Here is a 12699-nt window from a genome sequence, read left to right on the forward strand (position 1 = left end):
TGTATTTTTGCACAGAATGTTAATCGGTAGCCCTTATTCAGTGTCACCAAATCAGTAGGCACTACAGTGAAGAAAATTGGAATTATTTCAAAGCCCAAATTTAGAGTATTTTTTGTCAAGTGTGGGTGTGGTACTCAGGAAGTATGAACATGCTCAAATAAAATGGCCATTTTCGTTTTCAGACAACCAGAATTAGTATATAAGCAGTTTTCCTGTCCTGTGTTATCGCAGAGCATATTTTATGGAGCAAATTTTATCAGTTCACATTTCCACAAAATATGTCTGGGATAATTGTGGGCATTGTGTGGGCATCAAGCATTTGTGCAACTTGAGGTGTTTTTTGGCAGTGCTAATGTCTAGAAAAATCCTTATTCATTTTTCTTTTAAAGCTAACAAGCTGAAATGTTGTAGAGTGAAAAGTTAACAGAAGCGAAATGGTCTGAAATCGAAAGTTACGTCTCATGTCGCATTATTCAGGAATGCACCACTGGTGTAGTGCGAGACCTTGTAGCGGCGGGGAGTTGCTATTTTTAATGCTTACTATAGCAGTTCATGTCGAGACTGTATGCTGGTAGGAATGACTGCAATCAATAAGGATGGATGTCATGGCAACAGTGCTAAGCTGCACTCTGGCAGACATGTTTTCTTTCCTTTTTTCTTTGCTAGGAGACCTTGTCTGTATTTGCGGCATCATTGCAAACAGATGGTATCAGTTCCTACAGATCTTAACATGGTGTACACATGTTCCCTGAGGGCCGTGCTGCTTACGTTTCATACAGGGAATGGGTATTTTTCCTCTGTGTTCTGCCCCTGGCACTTTCTTTCTTTCTTTCTTCTTTTTTTTTCTTTATTTTTACATAATTTCTATATCTACTGTCTATTTAGTGCTTTTTCTTCAAACTTTAAAGGGCTGCTTTATTTTTGTAGTTCGACCCATCTATTCTACATCTACATCTATAACTCAGTATTGTCAAGGGACATAGCAGAATGGGCAACGGTTTTGTTCACCTTCTTACATGTTCAGAAGTTGCGCGTTGGTTTTTCACAGTCTATTTGGGAATGGAACGGCCTAATCTCTTTGTATTGGCCACAGTTATGTTTGACGAAATATTATCATCACACAGCCCGCAGGCATTGTGTTCACTTAAGTGATGTGATAGCTTATTGGTGCAGTTCGAATTTTCCAACTTGGTTTTTTAGATATAATACTTCGTTGCATCATTTATCAACTTCAGCAGGACTTACACATTTGGTTTCAGTGTTTTACTGCTCGGATATAATGTGGTAGATTATGTGGACATTCTTTTTCCTCTTTAATAATGTGGTCGAGCTAACTTATGTGAGGGTAATGGAGCTCAAATGTCCAAGTGTCCCTTGTAATGGAGGCTTGAGCTACCAAAAATGCTGTGTAAGTATGGACGTGTGCATGTGTACACGTGCGTGTGCACATGTACATCTTATTAGTGTTCTTTCTTTAATATATATTGCATCTTCTTTTCAGGACTGCTGACCTGATAAAAGTTTACATTGTATTTTTCATTGTTCATGCAAGACATAAATGGCCTTGGCTCTAAGACTGTTTTTAGCCTGTTTTTCATAATTTTACACTTTGCTTCATAATAGCAGATAATAGTGAATGTATGAATTGCACAAGTTTGCTTATGACAATGTGGAAATGTTGTGCAAGAAATGGGCAGTGAAAATGCAAGGAAAACATTTTGCTTACTTAAATGTTCCATGTTGTTTTGCTGCATCTTTCCTTGTTTTATTCTTACATTGTGTTATTCAACATCATCATGTTCAAAATAGGAGCATCACATGAAGTACATTTTATATATTTCTCCTTCATATTCAAAGTTCTGGATAGTGCTGTGATCTTTACTGCATGAGTGACCTGCATTTTTTATTCTCTCTCTTCCTCAGATTCAAACATCACAAATTATAGGTTCAATTCAACTAGGCATAGGTTACGCTGTTGGCAGTTTGGCATCGAAACCAGAGCGTGATTTATTGATGCAGGACTTCGCCATGGTAGAGTCCATCTTCTTTCCTGGGTAAGCTTTGTTGTTGTTTTTTTTTGTTTGCAACTCACATTATTGTCTCTTTTTCCCCAGTCTCTGAATTACTTTTGCATCAGTGTTTACAGGCTTATCCTAAAGATGTTTCCCTTCATTCTCTGCAGCTTGAATGCATTTTTCGTGCACATATTTGTCGTTTGCTAACCCCTGATGGCCGTCTTTCTTGTAACATCGGAAGACAAATTGGCTGGTTCAGGACATCGTCACCTCAGCATTGTTCAATATTTTTATTGGCAAAGGTGGACTGCATCCTGTTCTAAAGGAGCGACAGACTGAACCCTGACATGTTTCCAAAGAATTTGCTGCCACCGGGAATACCTAAACACAAAAAATTTCTATGAAAAATACCCAAACACAAGAAAATACTCGGAAATGTATGACGTCACACCGTCATACCAACACAAACGTTTCAGGGTGAAGTTCAGTATGCGGAAACTAAAACTTGGCCTTCATTTATTTCTTCCAATAACCATGTTACAGTAAAATTAACTAGCATAGTACTTTAAAAGCGTGCATTATCTTTAAACTTATTTGTGCTTCTCTTAAGTGTGTTCTTTTAAAATGCTTCTCAGCATACTTATCTTTCTGTCATAGAGAGTCGAAGCAGGCAATTTGAGGCACTCTCTCTCTCTCGCTGCCTACTGCACTGCCTACAAAAATATGTGTTTTACCTCATAGGCTTGGTAGCAGTTACAATGTTTCATCAATGTGTTAAAGTGACGCAACTTGAACCTGTAGCGTAAAGCTTCAGGGTTTGCTTCATTGATCTAATTAAGAGGCGTCCATACCAAAACCAAGACTGCCGCAAGTTCACAAGCAGAATTCAGCAAATACAGTGAAAAGTTTCATGCTTGCAACAGTAACTGGAACGCCTCAGAATTTTTATGCCTTTACCTTGTGATGCCATTCTCAACTGTCAGATTTAACAGCCTCATCCACTGTAACTGTATTATACATTCAGTTATCATAGAATCATTGGATATTGTGCATTGGCGAGCTCTTTATTGTTGTTCACTGCGAGTAGCTACTAAGCAAGGGAAATTGTAACTTAATAAGCAAAGTGTCAGCTACTGCATTTTCATGTTCACAGGTTCAGTGGCTACATTGCCATTCTCCGTAGTAGTGGCGTCCATCTTACTAAGAGAATTGCATCGAGCGCTTCACTGCTAACTTTACTCCATTCTATAGAAGAAAGTGTGGCGAAATTTTATCGCATAGAAATTCATCAGATGCAGACGAACTGTTTTTGTTTTGTACTAACATGAATTTTTCGTAAGGCATTTGAGTTTTCATGCTTCCTTTACTCTTTTGGCCACTTTCCAGGGAGGGGAGCAATCTCACACCAGCACATCACTATAGCGACTTCAAATTCAAGGCGTACGCTCCAGTCGCCTTTCGATACTTTAGGGACCTGTTTAGCATAAAAACTGAAGATTTTTTGGTAAGTCATCTCTGTCTCTTTCACTTCACACATTGGGTCGAGCCTGAGGAATTTGATGTTCCGTAAATTTTTGAAAGATGGAAATGGTCACTTCATTATTTGGAACCCAAAGGCTGTGGTTTTAATACGTGGTGCACATGTACATATGCCCTAACCTTTGCAGCCCATCACTTATGACGCAGCTGCAGTTTTATCGTGCTGAACCTTTAGGGTTCGATGTGTTGGTGGCTGCACACATTTTTCATAACTTTTGAACTTGCAGATAATCTAAACTATTTACTGCATGTTGCCATACTTCAAAAGTTACAACTGAAATTACTTGCGCTACAAGGTGCTGGTTTGGTGTTCCTGATGTACAGGAAAATCATGAGAGTTTACATGTAAATTTTTATGAAGGTTACTATAACAATGCTGATGCATCTCAGTGGTGCAGCAAAGACAGTGCCGCTGTGTGCAGTGCTCGCTTTTGGCTGTTTTAATCATTACCATAGCCGTGGAGGGACATTGTTTGGCCACACTGCCCACTCTTACAAACCTATGCCGCAGCACCCTAATGATGAGCATTCTAATTAGGTTTATAGAAAGAAGCGAAGTTGTATTGTTCGTTATTCAGAATCAAATAAGTGGCACACAGGAAATCAGCAAACTTCAGCCACTGATGCAAGCACTGCCATATTTTTCTGTCAGAAGCGCTTCTGAAATCATCTAATCTTCATGGTTGCAAACAAACATCAAACCTGATTGCCACCAATCCTGCAGTATATTTCCCCGCCACAGTGGTCTAGTTAGTTATTGTGCTCGACTGCTGACCCGAAGGGCGCGGGATTGGATCCCGGCCGCGGCGGCTGCATTTTCGATGGAGGTGAAAATGTCCCGTGTGCTTAGATTTAAGTGCACGTTAAAGAACCCCAGGTGGTCGAAATTTCCGGAGCCCTCCACTACGGCGTCCCTCATAATCATATTGTTGTTTTGGGACGTTAAACCCCAGATATTAGTGCAGACCACTTATAACGTAACCGTATATAGTGCAGGACTGGTTATAATGCGGTCTTTTTCAACTCCCGTTTACCCTCCCATAGAACCGCATGTATACGCATACCGCTTATTGTGCAGTCGCCCAAGATGAAATACCATTTATAATGCGGTTGCGGGAAAATATTTCTGACAAACGGGGTAGCGAGTGCGGTTCTCAAAGGAGGTACGCTGCTGGGGAGGAGCGACGAGGTCGTTACGAAGGGCGAGGGCACGCACAGTGAACGAACGAGGGGCGGAGGGAGGAAAAAGACCGCGGCAGCGCTGTGCGGGCTCGCCGAGTGGGGAAGGATGGTGGTTGCCTAGGCGACGGAGTAGCCTTTGCACCGGCGGTGGCGAGGCGGCAAGGCTCCGCGGCCGCTTGCCGACAGCGCGTTACGCGTGGTACGTACGATCGCGTCCTCACCAAGTGCGCTTTAAAGTAAGTTTCCTGTCGGTAAAAGCGTCGTTGTTATCACACTTGCTACAGATATCGCGTTTGCTACCTCGTCCGCAAATTGAAAAGTTTTGCGGCTTCATGACGCGAGCTTTCGCCTTTTCTGCCAGTGCGCGGACTTAAACGAGCTTGGCGGGCTGTTGTCGCCGCTGATCTCCCGACCGCGAACACAAACTTCGTATCACGCGCGCGCTGTTCTTGGGTTAGTGCTTGAGTGCGATCTTTTCGACGTCCGATCTTCATGTTGTCTTGGACAAACTTCCCACGACAACATGCTGAACCGCACGCTAGGCAGGGCTTAAAGTCTCCCTTCATTGGAGGGGGGGCCCCCATAAAGCGGACACACACACACACACAGATATATATATATATATATATATAAAACAAACGCGGTGCGCGCTGCCATTCCGAATAACGCAGGATTTCTAGATATATCGGTCAAGATCCACTTTCGCGGTCGTATTATCCAATTTTGGGCAAAAATGTGATCGTATTAAACGCATGAAAATGCATTATTTCCGAGGGATGCTGGCCGGGAATAAAACAAAAATGTATTGAGCTGAAAAACGTATTATGCTGAACCGTATCAACGAGATTCCACTGTATATAATAATATATGCTATAGACTAAGCGTTAAGAGAGGTGTTTGCGATGATCACAGTGCAGTGAAGCCAACTGTCTCTCCAACTGAACAAATGCTTATGAATGCTACACAAATATATTTCGGGCATTTATTCAACGTGTCAATTCAACCAAGCATTAAATGAAAGTATTTTGGCAACGATTCTTCAAAATTAACACGTGATATACAGGCTTAAAGATATGTCAACTCAAAGTAAGTAACATTAGTTGACTCACTGGATTCAGAACCTCAGGCACGGCAATGCTATATTTTATTTTCGCTACCCCTTGCCTAATAAAGTGGGCAAATTACATACGTCTCTGTAATTACACACTTGTGATGCACAGCTAAAAGGATCAAAATTGAGTGGCAGGCTAAACAGACCATAGTGAACCATTACTGATGCACGAGCAGGTAGCTTCACACTCAGGTGCCTTGTGAAGCAGTATGCTGCGCCAAGGCGCTCTGTCGAACAGGGTGGTGACCCGTGGTTTCAGGAGGCGTTGCCCGTGCTGTTCAGTGTCTCAGCGAATTGCATTCAGCAGTACGACGATACCCGTTTTCTTCTGTTTTGCTAACACCCCGTCAACCAAACATTCGCGATTAATAAATCATTATTCGAGAAATTGCAGAGTATAATTTCCCCGCACAAAGCACTACTGCCAAAAAATTCAACTCCAGCACTTGTCGAATGGGTGCCGCAGTGCCACCGTCGGACAGCCGAGGGGGGGCCGGGCCCCTCCTTAAAAAATGAAGGGGGGGCCAGGCCCCCCCGGGCACCCCCTGACTTTAAGCCCTGACGCTAGGCCTAATCAGCGTTGGTTGCTTTTCGGTAGCGGTCGCGGGCGATAAAAGTTGCGGTTTGGTGCGGAATCAACGAAACTTTTTGCGATGGCTGCACTTGAAGGGATGAGAATCATATCGTTAATGAAAACGAGGGCATGGTTGGCACATGCAACGTGGTTGGCACATGCAATGGTGGTTCCGGATTCGATTGCAATGTCGGACATCGCGTGCGCGCCCGTGAAATCGAACGATCGGTACCTCTCAGCACGTGAAATTTCGGTCACGATTCGACATGGTTTCTGTGTAATGCGCATACCTCGAGATGGCCTGAAAGGTAGTCGGCGAATTTCCGCGATGGCACTTTGTTTTGATTGCTTTTTTTCCCCCGTGTTCATTTCGTTGGCAATGCGGGTCTTTGGCGGTTAATTTTTGAACATTCAGAGATTTAAGTGGTTGTAAGCGCCCCAAATCGCATATGTCGATTATCGGACACGCGAGGCTACATACTCAACACGTTTTGCGCAAGTGCAGCCTTTGAAGAAGGTTGTTTTGGTTATAGTGCGGTACCGCTTATAGTGCGGATATTCGCGACTCCGGCGACTCACGTTATAAGCGGTCTATACTGTATTATTATTGGAATGGCCTTCCCGCAGACATTGTGAACATTATTCATCATGAACAGTTCCGTAATTCCATAGCTAATATTGTATACTCAGGCTCTTTCTAAACTCACTGTAAATTCACATTTTGCTCTATTGTTTCATGTGCGTTTTCTATTACTTTTTTTTGTTTTGTATTTCGTTCCTTTGTTTCTTGTTTTTTTGTGTCAAAGTGTTGTTACCACTCCCCCTCTGTAATGCCTCTGGCCCTGAGGGGTATAATAAAATGAAATAAAATGAAATGAAATGAAATTATTCTGCAGCATAAAACAGTCAGGCGTCATTATAACGAAGTTGCTGGCTGGCAGCCAGCCATGCCGAGCTGCTGGCCAAAGTGTTCAGGTGCATCTAGAATTTCCCCTTTTAAGGGGGGACATGGCTTGTGGAGACCAAAAAATCATCAAAGAAAAAAGTGTTTTTTAAATTATATTATTGACATCTACAGCTATTATTTCGCATGTAAAGCCTAAGAGAAGTCTTATTAGACCAGTATTTCATCTGCAGTTTAGATCTGTGCAACGAGTACGAGCTGAACGTTAAATGTTTTTGGGTCATTTATTTAGCTTGCCGGAGTCATATCTCATGATCTAGAACAGCTAGAGCTGTAATTACTTTTTTAACATAAAGCCCAAGCTGTGTATCACAAAGTGCTGAGAGCAGAATTCTAATTTTCTGCTCACAGATATTTTAAAATTGATTTTGTTTTTTCTTTACGGTAGTCATGGTACCAACATTGAATTTCGATCATCTGCAGAATGACTAGTTATGATCCGATCTGAAAACTGTTTGCAGCGTTGCACTTATTGCATATAGTAGTATCTAGCTATCTGATAATATTCACTTTCTGCTGAACGGCTTTTCTCCTATTGTCTCCGGAAACAATAGAGAGGCAGCTTTGTGTATCTCGTAAACCAGTTTGCTTACAAGAAAAATTATTGTATATTTGAAATCAGCCTGAAAAACCAAACAAGTCTATTTAATTTCATCAGGTTTGGACATAAGATACAGAAAATATCTCCACACACCATGTCCCCCTTTAAGTTCACGTATGCTGAGTACTTTATATTTTTGCCATTAGAATTGCAAACTTCAAGCTGCCAAGTGAACAAAGATTTACGTCACTGTAGCCGATAGTATTGTCGAGGTTCTTGCATTAGAATTTGTTTTTAGTTATGGCTGCAGAATATCGATTGAGATTATTCATTCCAAGCAATATCTTATACCTCTGTCATTATATATTATGTAATTCATTATGTTGAGGTTTCACTGTGCATTGAATTGTATGCACTCATCTCATTGGCCAATTTCAGATGTCCTTGTGCCACGAACCCATGAGGGAGCTGACAAACCCTGGTGCCAGCGGGAGTGTATTTTACCTCACCAACGACGATGAGTTCATCGTCAAAACAGTTCAGCACAAGGAAGCCGAGTTTTTGCAGAATCTGCTTCCAGGTTACTACATGGTGAGTGCGTCAAACTTGAACCCTGAAAGCCTTATGCCGGAGAGTTGACAAGAGACTGCCGGTATTCGGTGTTGCAAACAGAAAGGAACTGTGTGTAGATCACACGGCTAGTGTACTGTGATAGGGTGGCACACTGATTTCTAACGAGTAGGCTTGTGCGAATATTCGAGCACTTCGAATATTCGAACGAATATTACAGTATTCGAATTCACTTCCACACGAATTCAAATTCTAGGAAATTTCGAAGTATTCGAAGTGAACGAATAGACATAAATAAGCCTCATCCAATCCCCTGTAAAGGTGGTTTCACTGCAGCGGAGGGGTGCTATACCGTGCATACCCCTGTCCAGGAGGAATGCGCACTGCCGCGAAGCTACACTCCAAGGTTAAATGAACATACTACAGTCGAACCCACCTATAACGATCCCACGTATAACGATCTATCAGTTATAGCGACCATATTTGGGTGCACTTACGATTTTCCAATGCCAACCATTGAAGCTGCGTCCACATATAGCGAACATTTTTCAAAGCCTCCTACTTTTACAACGAACACTTAAGACACGGTCGCGGTAAAAATATGGTGCATTCGAAGCGAAAAAAAGTTAAAACAGGCCTTCTAAAGCGTGAGAGGGGCGCGCGCTCGCGCGTGCCCCACTCCAGTTTACTCGCGTCTCAGATGTCCCTGATCGGCGTGCACCGCACGCAGATTTCGGACACTATGAGCAAGGTCGCTCACTTTCCAGCCTTCAGTGGCACAATGGTAGTGAGGAAAAAAAAAAAAAGGAGGCAGCATGAAGCCTTGCGGTCAGTTTTCGCACGGTGACCTTTCCTGACGCCGTTCTCTGTAGCTACGATCGCCTACGATGAAGCAAACAGTGCCTTGGAACGCAAGAAGGCATAAATGCAAGAAGTTATAAACGCGATAACTTTCCATCGTATAAAGGTTTGCTGCGTCCCTAAACTCATCCACGCCACAACGTGCCGCAAAAGGTCGTCCGTCTTTTCGGTAACTGCAGAGACCGGTCAATCGGTGATACCGACATCCGCGCGATTGCGGCGATGCCTTCGCGGATAAGCATCAGAAAAGAGCGAAGGCGAGGTGATGGCCATCGATGAACGTGCAGTTATGACGTATAGCCAACAACCTTATGTAACAGTCATCTGTAGATATCTGCTCGGCTGCGCGTGTGGCGTACGCCGTACACTGTCGGATTGACGGCGGTACGAGCGCGCCATGCTGCTGTTCGCAAGTTCGCCGCCGCCGCGTCGTGCGAGGCCGCTTTAAAGTGCGTGTCGCTTTGCAGAAGTGAAAGTATCTCGCTGTTGTTGCGCGGCGCGGGCACCGAAAAACATCGATGCACTGACAGCGAGCGTATACTGCGTGTTTGACTAGGTGACAACTCAAGTGCGCCGCGCATCGTCGTGCAGGACCGCGAGAGCATCGCAATGACGTAGAGTGCGCGTTGCTTGCAAAATGCTTGTTTTCGCCCCGTTGAACTAACAGGCTACTCGCCGCACCCATGCACCGTCCGGAGTGAAGCTGGCATGAAGAACGTACAAACATGCACATACGGCATACAGCAAGCAGCCCGGCAGTGACTCCGCGAGCCGAGTAGGTGACGCGCTGCACGCAACTAGCCAGGGATGATCGGCTCCACGTGGCAGTACCGCGCTTTGGTGAAACGGTGTCAGTTCATTGCAAAGGCAGGTAATTCACTCATTAGCACGTAGCGGGCGTCGGTTCATGACGCGAAAAGGCTTAGCTTGTCACCGGAGGGGTTGTTATAAAACTTTAATAAAAGTGCACAGAAAAAAAAAAAACGAAAAACGGCTTGGCCGCTGAGTGCACGTTTTTAAAGGCGAGTACATATAAAACGAACTACTGATATATAGCGACCACTTTTCGCGACACTTTCGAGTTCGTTATAAGCGGGTTCGACTGTATTACCCTCACATCGATTCATCATTTTTAAAGTTTAAAAGCTCGTTATACCGGCTTATGGCTTATATGCTCTAAGTATAGTAAATTTTAAAATGTAACATATTTTACAGGTTATCACTTGCATTCTACCGAAAGCCAAATCCTGCTACTACTCAAAGTTGCTTCCACTGCCTTTGAGCCAGAAAGAATGACATATATGCATATGCCTTGTTTCAACTTTAAAAATATTGTGCAGGTTAGTTGGGTCATGACAAATATGCTCATTTTTCTTTATAATATGTGATATATACTATTCGAACACGCCTACTAACAAGTTCACTTCCCAGTTTTACCCAAAAGGCAAAGCGTTGAAAACCGTTGTACAGTTTAGTGGTGCACCGAAGCTCCTCAGATGTGGTTATAAGTAGGGGTGTACGAATATTCAAACTTTCGAATATTTTTGTAATAGTGCTTGCTATTTGATTCAATTCACACCGGAATCTTACTATTCGAAGTACTAGAACTTCCAGAAAATAAATATACCATTTCATTTGCTTAAAATCAAATCACAGTGCTTCTAAATGATGTGCGTAAACCCAATTCTTGCGAACTTTGACCTATCGAAAGGTTAACAGCAGTGACCACACCTGATTTTGGACTAGGTAGCTCGATGACTGCGCCCAGACTAGAAAGAGTGCAGCATAAAAAACATGGCTGATCCCTTTGTCATAGGAATCGGTATAACACGAAAGTGAAATGTGTCTTCGCAGACGTAGTTGAGCGTTTGTTGTACATTCTTTCGCCCCAAGCGCAAAGCAATGAATGCTACAGCATCAAATTGTAATGTTACGCGAAGCCGCTCGAAACTTGCAATGTGCTGCTCAAGCAGAAAGGACGCGCGGAACGAACATACACAGGATGAACACGAACTTTCACAGTTATAACTTATTTCTGTGTGTGTGAGCAGCGTGCTCCTTTCGCAAAAGCGGCCGCTGCAGTGAGTGAGGTGACCTTCGTGCTCTCAACGGAAACTTGCAGGCAGAGTGCAAGATGTACAAACCACCGAGATCACGAGATAAGCGCCCGCACGAGCGACCACGCCCTGTCGAGGCACGCGCTAATCCGTGTGGGGGACGACTTTTAAAGTGTGCTCTTCGAGCCCTTCGCGCCATCTCGCTAGTGATGACGAAAACACGCTGTACCGCCGATCTCTGAGTACTGCCACCGGCAAATGGTGTACATAAATAGCTCGCTGTTAGCGTAGCAGAGAACATGCCGTCTGTGGCGGAGTCGTTTCTTGCTGCACGCTGGCGATCGAGAGGTCGTAAGTTCGACTCTCGGTGACGGAACTTTTTCTTATAGTTTTTTCTTTGCCATTTGTTAGTCTTCATATTTTACAACGTCATATCCGTGACGGAAATGCGTCAGTGGAGCTGTGGCGGACCCCGGCATAAAACACTTTCGTGTTAAAATGTGGAGCGCAGCATCTGCTTATACTGTACTTAATTGAATGTAACATGCACTCAGTTTTCGAGAGTTCTAAATAAAAATGCATCTACGCGTAATGTAACGAGATCTTTTAAAACTATGGCATGCTGTTATGTTGACGATCCAAAGAAAAAAAAAGGCAAGCACAATGCATTCTCTGAGAAGGTGAAATTTATTTTGCTCGCAGTTCCTTTCCTTCAGTGATGCAGTTTTGGTGGCTTTAAAGGGGTCATGAACCACTTTTCCAAGTAATGATCTAATGACCGCAGTATCTGAGTTTACTGCCTCCTGAATCGATTGCCGCAAAAATTTCTCGAATCCATCAAGAATGAGCGGAGTTATAGGGGTTTGGTGCACGCGCTCACGCTGTCCCTCTTTTCTCGTGCCGACGAGCGCACTGGAAGCTACACAGAGAGGGATGGCACGGGGGAAAGATGTTACGTCAGTGCGCGTCATGAAACGCGATCGCTCTCCCGCTGTGATTCGCGTGCGCGAGTGCGGCTACGGTGTACTGAGGAGTGCGGCGCCGGCAAGTGGCAGCACCCCGTGGCAAGAAGCGCATCTGATCCGAACGCCACTCTCGATTTATGTTGGCTATCGGCCAATGAGGATTCTATGTCTTTTGCAATGTGGCGATGCAGATCGCGATGTCAGTCGGCAGACGCCCCGCCCACCGACGAGAGTGAGAACCGGCCTCTGTTTGAAAAGAGGGCGCCTGAGAAAATGGCAACTTCGCGTTCCGCTTGTAGCCTTTACGCGCCACGCACGAC

General features: G+C 43.9%; 1 protein-coding gene across 10 annotated transcripts in view; it reads left to right on the forward strand.

Annotated features, from left to right (window-relative positions):
- LOC119394093 (phosphatidylinositol 4-phosphate 5-kinase type-1 alpha) overlaps window positions 1-12699 on the forward strand; it is a 96945-nt gene that overhangs the window by 11703 nt on the left and 72543 nt on the right. For all 10 annotated transcript variants that reach the window (XR_005184053.2, XM_037661334.2, XM_037661340.2 and 7 more), the window contains exons 4-6: window positions 1924-2054; window positions 3402-3519; window positions 8365-8517. Coding sequence is in view for 9 of the 10 variants with exons in the window: in XM_037661334.2 (XP_037517262.1) it covers window positions 1924-2054; window positions 3402-3519; window positions 8365-8517 (402 nt within the window). In the remaining variant the exon portion in view is untranslated. The remainder of the gene's footprint in view (window positions 1-1923; window positions 2055-3401; window positions 3520-8364; window positions 8518-12699) is intronic.

The sequence above is a fragment of the Rhipicephalus sanguineus genome, chromosome 5 (genome assembly GCF_013339695.2).
Source record: "Rhipicephalus sanguineus isolate Rsan-2018 chromosome 5, BIME_Rsan_1.4, whole genome shotgun sequence".
NCBI lineage: Eukaryota > Metazoa > Arthropoda > Arachnida > Ixodida > Ixodidae > Rhipicephalus > Rhipicephalus sanguineus.